Source organism: Bacillus rossius, chromosome 6 (genome assembly GCF_032445375.1).
Source record: "Bacillus rossius redtenbacheri isolate Brsri chromosome 6, Brsri_v3, whole genome shotgun sequence".
NCBI lineage: Eukaryota > Metazoa > Arthropoda > Insecta > Phasmatodea > Bacillidae > Bacillus > Bacillus rossius.
The window spans coordinates 36,275,936-36,296,722 of record NC_086334.1 but is presented as its reverse complement, the minus strand read 5'-3'; the positions used below and the strand labels follow the sequence as shown (position 1 = coordinate 36,296,722).

The following is a 20,787-nucleotide window of genomic DNA, read 5'->3' as shown; positions in this document are numbered from 1 at the left end:
ATACATGTTTCTGTTCTCTAAAAATAAAAAAAATAAATAAAATGGAGAATCTGTTTTAATTAACATTCGGCTCATCTCACTCGAAAGTCTGCCGACCGTATTGCCTAGACGTAACTAACGCTCGGATGACTAATGACTAATGAGTAGGGGCAGGAAAAATTCGCGTTGTCAATGACCTGCAGGATGAACTCAATAGTTCTACGTACACTCGGTCAAATGCCACCCACTCGTTGGCTGCTGTCGTGTGAGACGTCCCAGCGTAGCAGCCCGTGATTCGATAAAGCTTTGGTTGGGTGTTTCTCATTGGCCCAGCGTCATCCAGGTGAGTTGTGAGCCAATAGCAGAGGCAGCACTGAGGTATAATAACTATTTGTATATTAGCCTATCGCGAAATGAATTCGCGAATTTTTTCCTGTCTCTACTAATGAGAGGTGTTGGATCCTTTTGTCGGTGGTCGGAACAAAAAAAAAAAAAGAACGAAAATTTTCGGAACGAATCGATTTCACGGGAACCGATTCTGCATGCAAACGAATCGATCCGTTTCGAACGAGTCGTCCAGCCCGTCATCTTGACGGCGTCGCGCGCCGCGACAAGAGCAGGGGGGTTGCACGCACATGCCCTTCCGCAAGGGCCTGAGCTTGGTCCGCACGGCCTTGAAGTCGGGCCTGCTGTCCGGGTCCTCGGCCCAGCACTCCAGCAGGCAGTCGCGCACGAAGTCGAAGCTGTTCTCCAGCAGCTCCAGCGGCGGCCTGCAAACCACGCCCGCCCGTCCGCCCTCTCGCAGGGACATCCATGCAAGACCATTGCATGCGGGCTTTCACGGCCATTGTCCGAAATAGCTTGGCTCCTGGGTTGCAGCCGCGTCCTATAGGCGAATAAATCACCCGACGTTTCGGTCGACATCGCAGTCGCCATCATCAGGGAGCATTTACCTACTTGAGGTCGGTGAATTATTCGCCTTAGGACACGGCTTACAACCCACAAGCCAAGCTACTTCATCATTGTAAACCGTTCCCTGAACCGAGCTTTCCAGTATTAACTGCGCGGATAAATAACCACAATAAAAAAAATACTAAGTTACAATTATTGAATACTCAATCATATTTTCCATGTTTTTTTCTTCAAATATACTAGAATGAAAAAATCAATTAATACATCAAATTATGCACCAAATTTTCTCAACTCAATCGCGATGAACGATGCGTGAGCGTATGAAAGACGAACACACAAACATATATATAAGAAAGATGAATATTTGAGTTCTTGAATTTTTTTCCCCTTGACAAGAAGTGAAAAACTCCAATGGCGTAATGTCCAATAAATTGTATTAAATAATCAATTTGAGTAGAAATGCCTTAATAAAATATATTGAAAAGATGGCTAATTAAAGTACATCTATACTAATATTATAAAGCTGAAAAGTTTGTTTGGTTGGTTGTTTGTTTGAACGCGCTAATCTCAGGAACCACTGGTCCGATTTGAAAAATTCTTTCAGTGTTGGATAGTACATTTATCGAGGAAGGCTATAGTCTATATTATATTATCAATAACATTAGGGATCCTTACTAAAAGTCCAATTTAGAATCAAATGCGTTGGAGGGTGTTAGATACAATATGCAGTACACGTACGAAGTGTGTGTTGACAATGCCGCAGGCGCTAGAAGTTTATTTCCTATTGCCTATTAACATTGTTGCCACGCACTAGATGCCTTATCATTCTTAATTTTCCAATACAAGTAAAAAACACCCGTGTGATATTAACAACGAAGCAATCAGTACCCTCATATAGAATACATAGAGATAGTGTGAGGTATATATGTAGATATGAGATAAATACAGATAGAGAGATACATAGATATATAGGACTATAGATGTAGATAGAGATAAATATATATTTAGATACATGGATAGATTATTTGTATATGTGTAACTACTTCAAACATATTACAAAACAAAACTGAATGAGGCATTGCAATGCATGCCAAGCATTAGCTAGATAATGGAATCATTTCAATATTAGTAATCCCTTACTTTTCAGTTTTTTTTTCGATATTGCTTTATAGAGTCTAGATTACATATAGACCAGGTAAATAACTATAAACTGGCAGAACAACGTCTGTCGGGATCTTAAAGTGATATAAATTATTTTGCACACTTGACATTCAAATTAAGAAGACAATTACTAACTACATCTGATCTCTAAACAGTTCCCCTTCACCCTGTGTTCAGCCCGGGCAACGCTGGGTACTGCAGCTAGTTAATGATATAATTCAGGTTCGTCATGAAACCACTGGTCTATTGTTTGCTGATACCTCAAAAATCTGCAGAGAAATTAATTCCTTAAACATGGGTTATCTGCTCCAAAGATACATTGTAGCCTACACAGGACTCGAACCCAGCACATCACTCCCCTCCGTCCCACTTCCCCCACTCCAACGGGCAGCCTTTCCTCACCTACCAGTGCCCCCTCCACCATTCCTCCTCCTTTCCCCTTTTTTAGGTCGACAGTAGCGCCTCTTGTGGCATAGATTTAGTGGGGTATAAATAGGGCCGCCCGACCGGTCTTCCTCGCAGTCCTCGCTCACTAGGAGTAAGGCTGTCCATCTGCGTAGGCACGCTCTTTGGGATCATTTAGCTAGGTATATCTAGGTCGTCATTATGCTCGTGGAAACCGCACATGCTTAACATGGGTCCCAGTTAAGAATTATTCTTCGGTGTGAAGCTTGCTTACTCTGGATGCACTCAGGCAGTGGCGTGAGCTCCGCCTCTGACTGCGTGTTGCGGGATTGTCAGCGTTTGAACTTTCTATCAGGCCGTGGGTGGTTGTAGGTCTTCCCTTCATTTGTTTAGATGCGTTTTCAGTCGCTTTGCACTGACTTAGTGTTGCTTCTAATTCAGTTAATCGGGTCCGTTTCATCCGTCATTGTGTGCCTACGTTCGATGTTAGATATTGATGGTTAATGATAGGTAGCATCCTTAGTAATGATGTAATGGTGTATGCGTACACTCAGTTTGAGTAAAATTTAACGTATATTATTTTGAGAGGTGTATTAGGGGGTTCTGCTATACACGTCCTAGGGTTACGTAAGGGGGGATACGTAACATAGCTTTCTTATCCTGTGTTGTAATGAAGTTTTTGGTCGAGTTAATAAGACGTCCATTAACTTTGGATATGCACCTAAAGGCGAAACAATTCAAGTAAGACGATTCATTGTTACGTTTATATCGTCATAACTATTCTTCATGTACCTAAGACTATATCTCTAAAAACTTAATAGATGTGGTCACTATAAGCGTGTATGATGATTTGTAAATCTTTGCTTATGTTACCTTTCTTTTTTTTAGAGAATTGTAAAAATAATATTTATAAAAAAATACATGATTAAAGTTACATATATATGTCACCGTTTCTAATCTTTCATTTCATAAAAAGATTACCTTAAATTCTTCAAAACAAACAGAGTACTGTATGCTAAACTAGCCTTCGCTAGTATTTTGCTCTGGTCACGTGTTATTTGTTCGCCCAGCTAATGTAATCAATCCGGGTGGTCAGGGGATTGGTTACAACATTACTGAAATTGAAATATGGTGTAAACTTAATCTTGTTTCTTTTAACAAATATTAAACTAAAATATTTCCTTCGTTAGGAAAATTCAACCAATTAGGCATGTTTATATGCTTGAAAATATTAAAATCTCATCCCTAGTATAAAAGATCTGGGGGGATGCGTGGACTCCAAACTGTCTAGTATCCATTTCCTAAAACCCTAGCATTAATAATTACATAACTTCTTATGCCTCAAACTTTAATCAGATGTCAATTAGAATACTGTACAGTAATTTGGAGTAATTTAAAAATTCTGATAGAGAAAAATTTTATCCATTCAAAACAAATTTTCAAAATCATAAATCCAAGAAATTTTCTGTTCCTATGTTATAATAATTGTACCTATTTAGTTCTCTTTTTTGTATACATTTGTTATGGTTCAAAACTTAAATGAAATATTAAAGACAGTACTGGTATTAGGGTTCACGAGTTTAATAGTCACCTACAATCTATTTAGTTTACTCTAAACAACAGAAAGATTTAATTAATGGAGTATATACTAACTTTAATAAAAAATTTAATATTTTGTATTTAAATTAAATTATAACCATTAATCATTTAATTGTTCCGCAATTCTTCTGTCTTTGTTTAATTTTTGTTATATTGCATTCATTGCTTGTATGTGGTGTTGTTTTATCGTGCGGTCACTACTTGTGCGTGATGCCAGCTAGTAACTTGATGAGTCAGCATGTTGACAGTGCGGATAGTAAAAGCGGTCGGTGAGGCTGGTGGGGTCACCTGAAGGGCTCCTCGCCAGGACGAGGGTTCATGACGCGGTGCAGCACCTCCGCCGGCGACAGCCCTTGCTCGCCGAAGGGCCCGTGCCGCGCGTGGAGCTCGTACAGGATGACGCCGAACGAGTACACGTCGCCCTTCTGCGAGCCGCGCGCGTCCACGGGCGCTGGAGTCGTCGCCCCCGCCGGCGGCTCCAGCATGGCCGCGCGCAGCAGCTCGGGCGCCCGGTACAGCAGGCCTGCCAAACACCACGCCGTAGCTCGCGCGGCACCGCGACACGAGAAGCCTAAGATGTCCATCAAGTTCTGTCCCGACCCCGAATAGGTTAGCTACATTAAAACACTATGGACGGTTGGTTAGGTTAGTATAGCTACATTAAAATAAACAGAGAAATATAAATGGCAGGAACAGAACTTGATGCACATCTTAGGCTTCCCCCGCGACACGCCGGGCGGCCAGGCGTGTCGCCGCGACCTGGAGGTGGTCGCCGCGACAAAGTCGCCCCGTGCGCGGGAGCTGCTGTTAAGGCCCTTCTACAACAGTCCGTGGCCGGCATTTTTCATGGACTTTATGCATGCAATTATAATCAGATGTAGAAAATTAAATTATTATTTTTAAAAAAAAATCTCAGATAATATACAACACATGCATCAAAAATTTATTTATTCTAGTGGTGCAACCTCTTCTCACGTGAAAAACTGATTTTTTAAATGCATTAAATGCTTGTTATTTTACTTTATTGTATGAATATTTTATTGCATCATAATTACTTTCAATATTTATAAAAAAATTGATATTTTAAAGCAAAACCTATTCACATTTCCGACTGTTTCGTTTTGAATTAAATTTTAGATACCAGTATATGTTTTCAGTTGTTATTAAAATTCAAAAGTTAAGGCAGCGATGAACGCAAGCTAGGATATTGTGGTCCCAGTACGTGTTGGCACAACATTTAGAAGAATGATCCATAGATCATTCTTGGGCTAAGATCGTTGGATCCGCGGATTGCAGAGCAGAATGTTGCAACTGGCCATTAGTGTAGCAGTACCGTCTTAAGGGTGTTAGTCTCATTATTTCACACACATTTCCCCCCCCTCAATTATTTCAAAGTAATCATATTACGACAGCGAAAAGCTTTGCGGTGGCGTAGAACTTCGTTTAATTAGGCCTAAACGTTATCAAGACGCTCAGTGATCCAACTTAGATATTTTCTGACTTGATGTAAGTTTTTGGACATACGCCATTGCTAAGAACTTTTTCTGTTGAAGAAAACTAAAACTAAAAATTAAAAAAATAAAAATACCCAAAAAAGACAAAAAACACAAATTAAGCTGTTGTTGACAACAGCAATTTTTTGCTTAATTTGTGTTTTTTTGTCTTTTTTGGGTATTTTTTTATTTTTTATTTTTCTTCAACAGAAAAAGTTCTTAGCAATGGCGTATGTCCAAATCTTACATCAAGTCATGCACTCCCACTGCACAAATCTTTAAAAGATAATAGATAATTTCTCTATTATTTCGAAAAAAAATTATCAGCTCCATTTTCATAAGAGTATATTAGACCATATATCAAATAAATAGGTGTATATATATATATTTTTTTAACTGGTTTCTAAAGGAAACTTACGTAAATGTAAATACTTTTTTTTCTAGTGTAGTTATTTGTAACGGTGCAGGAACTGGTGACGGGTGGTAGGTTCCACCGGACGCGTCTCGCTGGCTGGCTCACCTTCGCACTTCCCGGCGGCGTCGGAGCTGTCTTGGTCCGCCAGCAGCGCAGCGGCCGCCTCTGCGCCGTCGGCTCGCTTGAACTCGTGCAGGCCGAAGTCGGCGAGCTTGACCACCCAGCGCGAGTCCACCAGGCAGTTGGACGTCTTGAGGCTGCCGTGGAACCTCACCGGGGAGTCGTGCAGGTAGAGCATGCCCTGCCCGAGGGACACAACGCCAGGTGTGCTCCGCCGGCCCACCCGTCTTTTCGTGACGCTCACTGAATCACGCTGTTAAACGCGCGGGAAGCCTACAACTCACGTAGGTAGTTTCGGTTCCCCTGCAAGAATTTCCTAAAGATTTCCGAAGTTTTGCGTTTTTTTGGTATCAACGCCACTTCAGTCTTTAAATCTGAAGTTTTCAATGAAAACAAGCATGTTGTGACTGACCTAACCTAACCTAACCCTTCGATTTTTTTTTTTAAATTTCAATTTTTGAGAGAAATCCGAAGTTGCAGGAACGTGGTAGGGAAACGAAACTACGTGAGTTGTAGGCATCCCTAAATGCGCAAGGGGGAAACGACAGCACATCGTAATTCACCCCCCCCCCCCCTGTTCCGAGATTTAATCTAGAACTTCATAACGTAAATGAAATTTTTATTACAATTTTATTTAAATTGCATTTAAATATTTTTAAAAATGATTTTTCCTTCTATTTTCTATGTTAATATTGAACGGATTTTCAATACGGCGTGCGTGATGTTATTATTTAAAATTGGGAGACGAGACGTCATACAAGATGGCCGCTGAGGTCGAAGTCAAAGGTCAAGAGCTCCTCTAGAGTCTCTTACTGGGGGCTGGTAAATGTGGAATTCAAACCAACCGGCTGACAGCAACGTCAGCCACGTTTCTCACCCGGAGGTGGGAGGCGAGTGATCTGATGACTCAAACAAGGCAGTCCCAATTGGGGGGGGGGGGGGGGGGGAGGGAGGAATAGAGTACGCTGAGGTTTGATGATTTGGCAACATTATTGGCGCGTGTTAACAGTTATACAGAATGAGTCTGAATTATGATCTGTGATTATAATCACAGATTATAATTTGTTAATATTTCGTATTTGTTTTTATCTATTTGTAATCTCTGTTATAATTCATATGTGCAATTATTGACGTTCTCTATACCCCAATTGTGTGATATACATGTATAGGGGTCAACAGAGAGATAAAAAAAAATTCAACCGACAAACATTGACAGCCGGTTCATCACTAAAAAAATAATATTATTAAGTACGTATCAAGGCTGGTATATGACTTTGAAGTTGAAACCCAATAACATTTTATTTAAATAATTTGCAAAGTATTTATGATGAAACAATGAGCTTTGGGGTTAAGTTTAACTGAATACAGGTCTACAGTCACCGCGAATTTTGTCGTTGACGCAAACTTATTTCATTGCTATAATTTAGTAGTAACATCTTTATTTTTCACAAACTTTTGTGACGTGTTACTACCCCCAATTATTTCAATGAAATAATTTTATGACAGCGACAATATTCGCGGTGGTGTTAGAAATTCATTCAACGAAACTTTATCCAGTCGTGCACTGTTAAATCTTAAAAACTTTCTATATTATTTAAAATAACATTTTTTGTTTGATTCCAACTTAAAAGACATATACCAGTCTTGGAAAGTACATTAGACTATAAGTCGTATAGATGTTTTCAACTTATTATTCAATATATTTTTTCGAGATGAATCTGCAGCCGAAATTTGTCGGTCGAATTCAGACTCAGCCTGTATAACTGTATCAGTGACCCATTTTTTAATCTCATATTTACTAAGATAACGAAATGGAATTTTTAGGATTACATTCGTCTAATGAATGAAGTATTGTGTACATTGCAATATTACATCTGTAGAATATGCATTTACGAGATTAGATGCTGTGATAACCTCTCATGTCATTTTAAACTTACTCATTCGAATATACCTACAAGTACACAACAATTATTTTTTACACTAAGACTTACGACAAAACTATCTAAAAATATTTTGTAAACAAGTAATTTTCCAGTCGTAGCTACAATTTTTTTGGTTTTTGATTTAAAAGTAAGCCCAATGTTACGAATTATCATGTAGTGAATGTTTAATATTTTTTTTAATTCCTCTATTTATTTTTCCATATGCGGGCAAGCATTATACAGTAAAGAATAATTCTTCTAGTAACAAAAAAAAATTCAAGCTTCCTGGTCACAAATTACATCAACCCCTTTTAATTTTTATCTTTTTCCCGTTTTCCATTGCCTAATCACTTGGGTGTGGTTCTTTATTACTTTCTGTAATATTTATAACAATCTATTATTTTAGCCCAACGTTCTTAGACGTAAAACGTCATTTCAAGAAGATTTTTGATGTGTAAACATCCGAGCTCTCGGTACACGGCATTTGGTAGGAGTCATTTCGTGAAAATGGAAATTAAGTCGATGAACGGAAATGTGTAACTAAGATGGCGGATCCACGTGCAGCAATATAAACCCGTATATAGTCACTTACGTAAATATCAGCGGACGTACAAAACGTATTGGTGTGCTAAATGTAACTTTTTGATAGTGAAACTACCCGGGAATATATTTGGTAAACTAAAATAGTCATAGTGGAAAGTAAATACAAGTTAAAAAATACATTGGAAAACCTGCATTGCAATGATGATAATACATACTCTCCTTCTAAATTCACAGAGGTAGAGCGCCATAAGGGAAGTGGTTCAAAACTCGACACTGGATTTTTTTATTGTCAGTATAATATTATATTAATGTTGAATCAGCTCAAGAAGGTCAAGGTTTGTTTTTAGGAGGCATTTACAGACTGATTTCAGTCGTTTAAGCAAAAACTAGCATACAAACATATACTTAGTGATGTAATATGTGTTTTAAAATGTTTAGGTTAATATTTAGTAATTACATAGAAGTATAACTTCTTACATGCGTGGAAACTTTAAGTATGAAGCGTTTAGTGCATTTTAACAAGGTTGACAGTATTTGAGAGAAGTTCCTTGTCGGCAATCAGGTACAAAGCTGGGGTTTATGATTTTTCAAGTCTTCTTCGCTTTTATCGGAGCAGTTTCTAATAGTTTAAAATTTTCTGGTTGTTTCGTGCTGCCATCTGCGCGTGATGGTGGCAAGCGACGTTTACGATCCAGGCAGCGAATTCTAGCGGCGGGCGCAGAAAGTACGTGTGTGAATCGCGTCCAGAAATGTTGTTATTTGCAAAGCGAATATTTTATTTATCAGTATATTTATGAAGCTCGGCATTATTTAAAGTTTTTAAAAGTTCAATTTCGTGTCCGAGTTTCGTATTACAGTTTTTCTTACATCATTAACAATACAAGAACCCATGAATTTGCTCGATACTGAGGTTAGATGTTTACACACCATTGGCGAGTACTAAAAGACTCGCTTACATTTTTTTTTTAAATTTAAGATAATGCTGAAGTCCATATGCCGTAGAGCTTAGTTGTAGATGTATTACAAAATAAGTAATTGTATTAACAAGCCTGTATGAGGTAAGTTTTGGGCAAACTTCACGGAGTGGTTTCTGGCAATTATATGAAACAAAAACCACGCATTGACGTATTTCTCTTCAACGATGTAATTATTTCATTTACAACTTCTGTTTGAAAAGACCGTTGTATGCAACAGCACAGCATATCTTAGAGCTCACATTCAAAACCGTTTACGTTTTAAAGTTAGCTAGCGGTGTTGAAACATTAAGCAACAACATAATGCGACAAGCCTTAATCCATGTTATTTTCATCGGTACACACAGTGAATAATGAATTTTCAACACTGAAGTAATGCATTAAGCCTGTTTACTTCGACTTACTCACTCTAATAATGTCTCCAACGAGGGAAGCAACGAACATGTTGTCAAGTTTGACATCTTCATTTTCCAGGATGTCCTGAGTCAAAAACACGAAGAGTTTTTTTCTTTCCCCTTAGTAAACATAATTTAGTAATAAACATACTGTGAACATTCGACAATACCAAAAAAATTCGTGAGCCACTGACTTAACTGAAAATATTGCGTACGCACTCTATCCAGCGTCGGACTACTCCTTTCTAACATTTATTTTTACAGAGAAAGAAAATCTACATTTAACATTTTAAAGATCACAACCACAAGTGAAGCCCAAAAAATTGTGAGAAAATTTTTATGTTAGGATGTTATAACATGATAATTTAAGAGAAACAGTGGTCATAAGACAAGCGTGTTTTAATGGATTGGGGATTGACACTCAATCCAATAAGAAACAATTTATGTGGGACGTTTTGTTAATTACGTGAAACTTCATTCTTACTATAAAAAAGGCACATGTAGGTAGGTATATAATTCTGCTTGGTACTAGACTTATTTAAAAAAAAACCTTTAACTAAATATTTATATTAGATGCTAGCTAAGTACAGTTATGTAGTGTAGAACGGAATCTTGAAAAAAATATAATACTTATAAATATTTTCATATGTATTTACCTTAAGACTGCCTCTAGTGCAGTACTCCGTTACTATACAAATGTTGGGCGGATCCGTGCAAGCGCCTATGAAAGCATTAAGGTTGTCATGCCGCAGGTCCCGCATCTGCGAACATAATTCAAACAAACAGAGTAAATGCCAATTTAATAGATCTTATAGTTATGCTCCAAATTAGTTTTTAAATGATCGTTACGTCGAAAACAACAAGGGAGATGTATGTAAAGTACATAAATATCTCTAGAGAAGACTTTGATATTAATAGTTTGAAACACGCTGTAACGACACAAACGGATCGCTACAATTGTAAATATGCTAAATGCCATAATTTCCAACTTCACAGTGATAAACACGTAGGAGAGGCAGATCGACGACCTTGGGAATTCTCTGATAACCTAATCTGGAATTATTAAATAGCAAGACAAAATTTATAGGATGGAAAACAATCACGTGTGAATAAAAAATTATACACGCTAAGTTTAATTTGAATAGTCAGATCACCAAACAGAACAGCCAAATAAAAAAGAAAGGGGATATCACTAGAAGGCAATAGACGATTAATATAGGTACCATATTCTTACTGGTATGCACTCTGTTAACACAAATTATGCTCAGCTACTTCTTACAAATTTTAAGCAATATTATTTTCTTTTGAAGATTTTCTTGTTACAAAAAATGTACAAAAAACATGCACACTGCATTTTTTGTAACCGTAACAGAATTATTCATCTTATATTACAGATATTTGTACATTTGTAAATTTACATTAAAATAACTACCACTACAAAATAGTGTTCGCATTAATAATACTGGGTTCGGATACTTATCCGACTATTCATGCTTTGTGTTGTGCCAATACCTCCAGTAATTTGTAAACCGTTCCCTGAAAAGCTTTCGAGTATTAACTGCGCGCGTAAATAGGCATGGTACAACAAAATTAAGTACAATTATGTAACATTATATTTTTTTCATTGTTTAAAAAATTATACTTAATGGAACATTAATTAAAACATAAAATTTTGCGTTAATTTTTGTAAGAATTAAATCGAAAAAAGGATTTCATAAACTCAAAAATTAACCATAGCCATGTGTTGTATAAAGTTACAGAATCATTCTCGTAGTATTAAAAAACTATTTCTTGGCAACTGGTTAAAAATAAACTTTTCTATCAACCAAGAAGAAGAAGAAAAAAATGGGGTGTGAAATCATTATCACTTTACCATTTTCAGTTCCTTCTTCATGGCCCTCGTGATGTCAACAGACTTCTTGGGGACTTTCTTGATGGCCAGCACCCGGCCCTTGTAGATGCCTATGTTTGTGTATATCGTGGAGTAGCGGAATTCGGCGTCCGGGTTCGAGCTGAGCGACACCTGGCTGGTCCTTATCAGCGGGTGGGTGGCCTGGAAACGAAATCAAACCATGAACGTTACCACACGTATTCGAATTTTTTTGAAATTAGCCGTCGTCGGCGGCCGTAGATTTGGGCCCGTTCTAAAATGACACGTACGTAAACGCAGACGGATCCTCACGCAACGGAGTTTCTTCAACGGCACGCAGGCGGAGACGGACCCGTACGGATTTGACTCTGGCAATGCTGCACTCTTCCGTTTACGTTGCTCCGTGCGACCAATAGTAGCCGCGTACTTGGCTGCGGTGGTAACCATGTTTGTTTAAATGTTCTAAATACGTTAAAAATTGTTCCAAGTACAAGCATGTCTAGTGTTCTATTTGGACTCTGTGGTTTATTTTTGTTGTAAATGTAGATTCTGCCCGTGCTATGGTGTTGAAGCGTAAACGTATTTTTTTTTTTCGTTAATTAATATTTCCTAACCTTGAGATGCAATCTCATTGGTTGCCATTGTTAGGTTTCCGTGCACTGTGGAAGCATCAGACGTGACAATGAATTATTCCGGGAGATCCGTCTCCGTTTACGTGCCATTGTCGATGCTGCTTTAATTTTATATTTGTGAAAATATAAAGAATATTTGGTTATCATTTTATTCATATTGCTTTGTTTGATGAAAACATCATTCATTGTAAACTCGACATTATCCAGTCTAAGTTTTTCACTAGCTACCCGCTTTGTGTCAGAATGTTATACTTTTTTTTTATTATCATGTGTCTTACATTTCAACGGAAACTTTCTTCCGCACACTCAATTAAACGCATCCACGTCAGGCATCCTCAGCATCCAATCCAGATGATCTACTTCTGATAAACATTTTCTACATATACATGCAAGTAAACTGAATTCCAAAACACGCCAAAAAAACTATGCAGTTAATGTCGAAAGTTAAAGTATTATTTTAATATAAACTCAAACCAAAGTGCTTAATTTACCGTTCAAGAGAAGGGAAATAACGAAACTAGAAAATTTTGACTAGAAGGCAGGTGGAAGTGTAATTTTATGCCGAAAAGGTATGGAGAAAATTTAGAATGATTAAGCGATCGGTTGCAAGTTTCCGATTGTCTCTGGAAGAATTAGTAGCAGAGTTAATTCCCGACCAAGCAAAGGATCTAACCCTGACAAATGACGTGAACACTGTAGAAGACGGCCGAATTAGCGCTCGAAAGAGCAGGCGAACAATTTAACCTTCTCGTCGTGTAACGAGAGCATGGCCTCGCTTAATTTTTCACAACTTTCGCAAAGAGGAGGTCGAAAATGTATCCATTATTTATCCCCCTTCTTCCTTCCATCCCACTCTCTGCTTGTGGCTTCAGGAAATGGGCGGTGTTTTTTTTTTTTTTTTTTTTCCTTCCACCTCTCGACGCACGCTTTCAGCGCTCCGCAGCGGAAACGAATGGCTCTGTGGGGGTCAACCTGCCGCCCGCGGCGGTTTGGCTTCCGCGCGTCCTGTCGGCGTAAAAAGGAACTCGCTGGAGGCGTCACACGACGAGCCAAACCTTTGAATATATATATACTGTATAGAAGTTGCGAGTGGATAGGATTTACTCTACGTTTTTCAGAAGCGTATGATGAGCAGCTTGGGAACTTCACCGCTGCAGTGCGCTGCCGTACCGCCCTGTATCGTCTTAGTTGTTATTTCAACGGTAGAGCGCAGCACTGTCGCCCGCTGTCATTCCCCGCACCCCCCATCAATCATTTACTGCAGCTCAAGGTCGTTCAACAGGAGGGGGAAGGGGCGTTTGAAGAGTTCGACACGTGTCCGCTAGGGACCACCACAAGTCGATGCCCTAGAGATGGTGTCGATTGCGGCGGTGAATTAACCAACTACCTCAAAACCGTATTAGAAATTTTAACTTTGGGCTGGCGACTTCTATACAGTATATATATTCAAAGGCCAAACAGACGCCACGCGGCCTTCTCGCTTAGTTCGCTCTTGCGCTCGGTAGGCGATATTGCCGCGTCTGCGTTCATTTCCGGCGGGGCTAGCCAGTGGGATGCGCGTCTGCAACATCGCTGGTAATATTCAGTTCGCGCGTCCTCCGCTTGATTGCTGGAGCACGGGGCGGTTGCAGAGATAACAACATATAAACTGATATTTTTGATAACAAAACGCTTGAAACAAAAAAAAATACCTCTATTAAAATATATTATAAATAAAATTGTAAAAAAAAATATTTCATACTTTACTTTAAAATTTATCAAATATGTTTCATCTTGTCAACATTGAGGTCAACCAATTATGGTAAAGAATAATAGGTTAGAGCGACGATGGAATGCACTTTAAGTAATCTAAAACACGGTGATGATGAATAATCATTTTCAAACACGCGTCTTCCCAGTCTTTCGATGACGAATTCTGATTGTTCAGTCATGAGTGCGGTGGTGGAAGGTACGATGCGCTTAGGGTTTTCAGGGCACAGTACCTAAAGCTACGATGGTTTGTTGCTGCCTTTCAACACTATAACAAACGGAATGATAGCGTTCTTATAGTTGTTAATCTAGAAAATGAATTTCTTACCTCAGATATTTGCAACATCTGGGGAAGGGTAATGTCAAATGAAGTAAAATTCATTTTAAATTAATAATAAATATTTTCTTTAATATAATTTATACAAAATATTTCTTGGATCGATCGATAGGTGGATTTCGAAGTTCTTTTTTCTTTGCTTTGGAACAAAAAAGATCAAAGTACATTTTAACCAAAAGTCACCCCTTGCAGTATGGGTTGGTCGCATCAAAATTTGTTTTAGGCGCTACTCTTAGGAAGTATTATTTCTTCAAACAGACGCTATTTTTTTTTTCATACCGAGAAAGTTACGGTGATTTTTTCTGAGAAAAAAAAATCCCTATTTCTACTACCATGGTCGGACTTTTTTTTTTCACATCAACGAACTCGACCGTATGTTTAGTAATGGTTTTAAATACATACGCATTATATCTACGACTATTAAACGTTGTTTAGTTTAAAACCATCTACACAAACACGAGATTATCTATAGAATTACTGCCGACCTGTGTAAAAAAATACTTATTTCAATCTCTCAATAACACGATTTTTTATTATCGTGATAAATTTTATAGATTTCACCGAAGAACAGCGCAAAAGGTTACAGAACATTGAGAACACGTGTGCCCATTTTACATAACTCCCCGTGGTACATTAACTTAACTCACTAAAGCTTTTCAAAATATGACAGTTCCATTGTATTTTACTGTTAAAAAATGACACAGGTCCCGTCCTATGTTGCCGATAAGTTTCACCACCTCGGTTTCCGACATGGTAGAAATACACGTTGTCGGATAAATTGTTCTTCGCTCATGCCACATTACAAGACAACTACATACGCTTTATCTTTCTCTGTGGCTTCTTTACGTTCCTGAAATGAACTACCCTAGTCAATCAGGCTTCAACATTATCTTTCGGTGTTTAAGGAAAGCATTATTCAGTTGCTTACTAAACCTCCATTCCAAGCTTCAGTGATGCGTGTGGTTGGATATATATGGATATGTTTAATAATTATTAGAATATATATTAGTATTTTTAAAAAAAGATTTTACGTGGTTGGTTAGTTATTATTTAGGTTAACTTAGTTATGTAGCCTAAGCGTGGTTTTACCATCAATTTACATGTACTTTGCGAAACAGTAACGTGTATTATCTAACCTCTATAGCGAGCAAATTAATGTGTTCTCGTGTTTGCAAATACAATACACTTACAACACGAAAATTAACGTCGAATTCTTTGAAATAATGCCAAGCGTTTTAAATATATACGCAAATTATGTTTTTAACTACATTATTTACGGACGCGAATCACACGTAAATGCCGGAGCAGCTATACGTAGACAAATTGAATCATTCCAATTTTGAAGACAGAAATTATAAACTTTATAGTGAAATACCGACACTCATAAATTTAAATATTTTAATGGTAAATTTTTTTATTAATTTTTAATATGATTTTTTTTGAGTGATGAATACGAAATTAATTAAAGATTTGGTGCTAAGGGGGGGGGGGGTTGAACCCCTAAAACCACCCCCCCCCCCCTGGCTACGCCCCTGGGCTCCGCGAACTTTCGGGGTTCGCGCCGTACGCCGCGGACGGCAGCACCGGGCGACTGGTTCGCGAGATCACCGGGAGCCGAGAGATCGTCACGCGTGTCGGGCGGGGGAGCCACTCACCCGCGAGATCTTGGAGCCGAGCGAGGCGGCGTGCTCGTCGCTGACCTGGATGTCGCGGTAGTCCACCTTCCACAGCAGGCTGTCCAGCTCCTGCTCGTAGCGCCAGTTGCGGTACAGCACCAGCAGCGCCGCGGCTAGCGCCAGCAGGACGGCCCCTGCCACGCCCGCCGCTATCTCCGCCGTGTGCGCTGCGGGCAAGGAGGCGACCACCGTTGCCGCGTTCCTACCGCCCGGCTTACCAACAAATCATTATTTTTTTTTAAGTCACACTTCTTTATGGAAATAAAATTTATTAAAAGAACACAGTTCCATTAAACGTACCTATTATTCTTATTCTTCCAATTTACAGCAATCTGTATACAACAATTCGTAGTAATTGTTTTTACAAGACACGCTCTGCTAGGTACCTACCCTTAATAGAAAGGGTGAAATTATACAGTCCAATACAGTCGAGCACCGTGTGTAACTTGGTGTGAATAGTTTGGTGTCTTGTAATCTTCTTCGTTCACACCACGTTTCAGTGAAAAGAAAATAAATGATGAGAGTGAATTTTTATACGACGCGCGCGCGCGCGCACCACGCAACGAAATTTTTCACACGATGAAAAAAAAAGGGGGCTACACACAAATAAAAATTATATATATATGCTTTTAAATCTTATACTTAAGTGAATTTAATTGAATACTGGTCCATAATCATTAAAACAATTTTTTTTGTGAGTACCTATAGGTAAGTAGAGACCGGAAAAATTCGCGAATTCATTTCACGATAGGCTAAAATACGAATAGTTATACCTCGGTGCTGCCTCTGCTATTTTGGGTCGCAACTCACATGGATGACTCCGGGCCAATTAGAAACACCAAACAAAAGCTTTATCGAATCACAGGCTGCTACGTTGGGACGTCTCACAAGACAGCAGCCAATGAGTGAGTGACATTTGACCGAGTGTACGTATAACTATGGAGTTCATCCTACAGGGCGTTTGAACCCGCGAATTTTTCCGGTCCCTAGTCCGAAGTGACCGGCGACCAGCGTTGCCGCGTTCGTACTGCCCAGCTTACTAACAAATTATTTTTTTAAACTCACACTTCTTTATGCGCTTCGTGAAAGAAAATAAACGACGAGAGTGAATTTTTACGACACGCGCGCACCACGCAACGAAATTTTCACACGATGAAAAAAAAAAAAATAAGGCTACACACAAATAAAAATTATATATGTGCTTTAAAATCTTATACTTAAGTGATTGGTATTGAATACTGGTCTGTAATCATTAAAACCATTTTTTTTGTGAGTATAAAATATATAAATAATTGTGTTTATAAACTTATTGAAGTGGTTTTAGGTGGTATTTTATTTATGTCACGTACATGATAAACCTTCGGGAGGTGGAACGAGTTATGTGTGGTGTCTCGTTTCATTTTCAGATTTAATTCCAGGACTTCAATTTTTCCCGTTACTTTCAACAAAGTTGTAAAAGTTCTGGCCTGGAGGACCGAGCAAAGAGAAAATTTTCTTTTTTTTTTTTTTTTCGGGGGAAATATCGTGTCGGCAATTCAGTCATTTTTGGGAATGTTGGCACGGAATGCCTCGCATTCCACGCGAGCGAACAAGCTCGGGACGAGCAAAGAGGAACAACTTCGTGGCTCACTGGAAAAGAGGTTGGCCTCGGTGAAGCAAGAGGACTTGGGTGGTGGGGGGATGAAGTGACGTGAAAAGGGTTGTAATACAAGACCGCACCAACCTTTTCTTCCATGGCGTATCCAGCAGAACCCATCACAAACAGAAGTCATTGTCTTCTTTCACTGAACCAAATATGTAATATTTCCATTGAAACTTAGCCTTTATCGCAACTTACTAAACCACTGCCATAGACACAACGAACAAACAAATTATTCAATGTCTATGAAAAAATTACTTACACACTTGCAAACATTCTTGTAAACTACGCACAAAGTGATGTTTCTCACACATATAATTCGGCCTCGCGTGCTACAAAAAAAAATATACGCTCAAATATACTTACTTAGCACAACAGCAATGCCCGAATACTGAACCCAGCCACAGTTAATGGACCATCGATGCAGAAAGAGCTTATATCCACCCGCTTTAATTTAAATTAACTGACCTAACACATACTTCACTGACTATTTAATTCCCTGATTTTTTTCTCCCAGAAATTCATAGTTCCCTAACAATTACAGGTCTTCCCTGTTCCCTTGATGCTGGGAACTCGGCAGGGTCATGGTGGCGTTAATTTATTTTGGCCGTCGAAGGTGAGGTCATAAGCAGACCAATCTACCTTTTCTTCGCTGCACCAAAGCGAGATTAAACCAAGCGAGTTTGGTCGTAGCGAGAAACATCGACGCGTACCTACTTAAAAAAAAAATTTCGCCCACCATTTGAAGGTTTTATTAAAAAAAATTGACACGGTAGGGTCACGTGCACTCTTGGTCAAATAAAATTTGAAGTTGTTGACTTCACACATGGGCTTAGCCAGTTTTGATGGAAGAGGGGAACCGAAGCGAGTTATAAGAATATATTTTTGAGTATACCTGTTTCTGGGGCGTCAGTGGGTTACGGAATACCCTCCAGGGAAGAGAAAATAAAGATGAACCGAAATTCTTAGACAAAATTTTTCACTTATGGAAGGTAGATCCTTACACTACGTACCACTGCTTAAGATTTTATGCCCTATAGCACACGTTCAAAGACACAGCTACTCCAAGTCTGCATCTTCAATGGCCAAAAATTGAGCGAATAATTGAATAAATTTATCCTGGTTAATGAGTATTATTATTATTAAAAAAAAATCATGGCTTAAGAGGGGGGGGGGCATAGCTCCACCCTGCCCTTCCCTGTCCACGCTCTTTGTTCCACATCGACACAAAACGAGTAAAATATATATTGCAATGAAGTAAGGTTGTTGGATTTGAAACTACTTTCCTTAAAAAAAAAAAAAGATTAATTTTGATATTACAATTAATTCCACTTATGGCCAAACGAAAATTGATTTTAGAGATTGTAGTGGCCAATACAGGAAAAAAAAACAACATAAAATACGGCCGCTGACGGCAATAGTGCGCCTCTCGATCATTGGCATCCTGTGTCGGACATGTTCGAATGTACTCTAAGATTCACGAAAGCATATATGTGTTGCTTTAGAGGAAATTAACTGCGCCAAACTGAAATATTATACAGTACTATACTAAAATAACATAGCGTGGTTAACATTTTAAAAATATTTTTAAGGGTTTAACAATTTTATATGAACATGCACCTAAAAATGTTTTCTTTTAATAAAATAAATTCCTTTGGAAACCATTTGCCAATAAATAGTTTGTAATACTACAAAAAAAATTAACTTTGTACAGCACATAGCTATGGTTGTTTTTTTCATATATGAAATATTTTTTTCAATATCGTACTAAATATTTCTTACGAAAATTGGCTCATTAATGTTTCATTCAATCACAATATTATTAAACCATGGAAAAGATAATAGAATATTCAATAATTGAACCTACGTTTGTTTTATTATAGTTATTAATGTGCGCCGTCAATACTGGAAAGGTATTCAGAAAACGGTTAACAAATAAACTTGCAAAGATCCTTGGATAATTTGTAACCAACGTTCTTCGTAAATTTAAGGTGAAAATTTTTAACAGAGTATTAAAGGAAATAAATGATCAATCTTAAGGTTTGGTCTCACACGCAAAGTTGGCTGTTTCATTTTATTGTCATTAATATTATTTATTTGGACTTTTCTTGAAATTCCATTACGATAGCTCTCTTGAACGTCATGTTTCGTCTAAAATTTTCTCACCAGATATTTACTAAATGTTGTCATAATTATGATCACTTGCGATCGAGTTTAATATTTATAGAATATCTGGTGAGAAACATTAGTGACCCTACCCCCCCCCCCCCCCCCAAAAAAAAAAACCATATGAATCCAAGAGCGCTGTCGAAATAAATAACAGGAAAATCCTCATAATGAACATTAATGGCATGTAAAATGAAATGAATCATTCGGCGTTGTTGGACCGAGCAAGTAAAATAATGCAGTCGTTTCGGAGCACGAAGTAAAGTACTTGAAAATGCAACAATTAGTTCTCCAGTATTAATTACGGCCGGCCGCTGATTGCGACGGTAAATCCTTCTGACGCTGCGCTGTCGCGAACAGCTGAGCAATTATGAACGCAAAAGCAAAAGGGTGTAGAGAGAGAGTGGGAGGGGAGGAGGGGGAAGGTTGAAAACACCCGTGATGACAGAGCAGCACCGGATCATCCACAAAGAGAGAGAGAGGGAGAGAGAGAGAGAGAGGCACGAACTAATTAAACGACCACAACGGCGCGCGGTTGAACGTCCGCCGCACTAACAGCGTCGCCCGCTCGATCAAACCGACGCGCGCCGGGACATACTACCCGCGAGGGAACACCCCTGGCTATTAGGCAGCTCTGCGCACCTCCCTCCACCGACACCGGGGGATGTCCAGGTTGATTGGGAGCTGAAGCGAGCAAACCCCCGTCATCCACGCGTGCTCCTATACACGCCAGCGCACTTAATCGCGGCCACGTCCCATAATTTGCGGTTAATGGCTTCGAATGGGTCGTCGATGCCGGG

The 20,787-nt window shown here is 38.8% G+C and overlaps 1 protein-coding gene across 3 annotated transcripts in view; it reads right to left on the bottom strand.

Moving 5' to 3' along the window:
- The window catches only part of LOC134533031 (guanylate cyclase 32E), a 234,740-nt gene that overhangs the window by 28,326 nt on the left and 185,627 nt on the right, over nucleotides 1-20,787 (bottom strand). For all 3 annotated transcript variants that reach the window (XM_063370180.1, XM_063370179.1, XM_063370178.1), the window contains 7 exons: nucleotides 16,162-16,349; nucleotides 11,792-11,971; nucleotides 10,575-10,679; nucleotides 9,932-10,003; nucleotides 6,070-6,265; nucleotides 4,345-4,579; nucleotides 615-749 (listed from right to left, as the gene is read on the bottom strand). In XM_063370180.1, coding sequence (XP_063226250.1) covers nucleotides 615-749; nucleotides 4,345-4,579; nucleotides 6,070-6,265; nucleotides 9,932-10,003; nucleotides 10,575-10,679; nucleotides 11,792-11,971; nucleotides 16,162-16,349 — 1,111 coding nt within the window. The remainder of the gene's footprint in view (nucleotides 1-614; nucleotides 750-4,344; nucleotides 4,580-6,069; nucleotides 6,266-9,931; nucleotides 10,004-10,574; nucleotides 10,680-11,791; nucleotides 11,972-16,161; nucleotides 16,350-20,787) is intronic.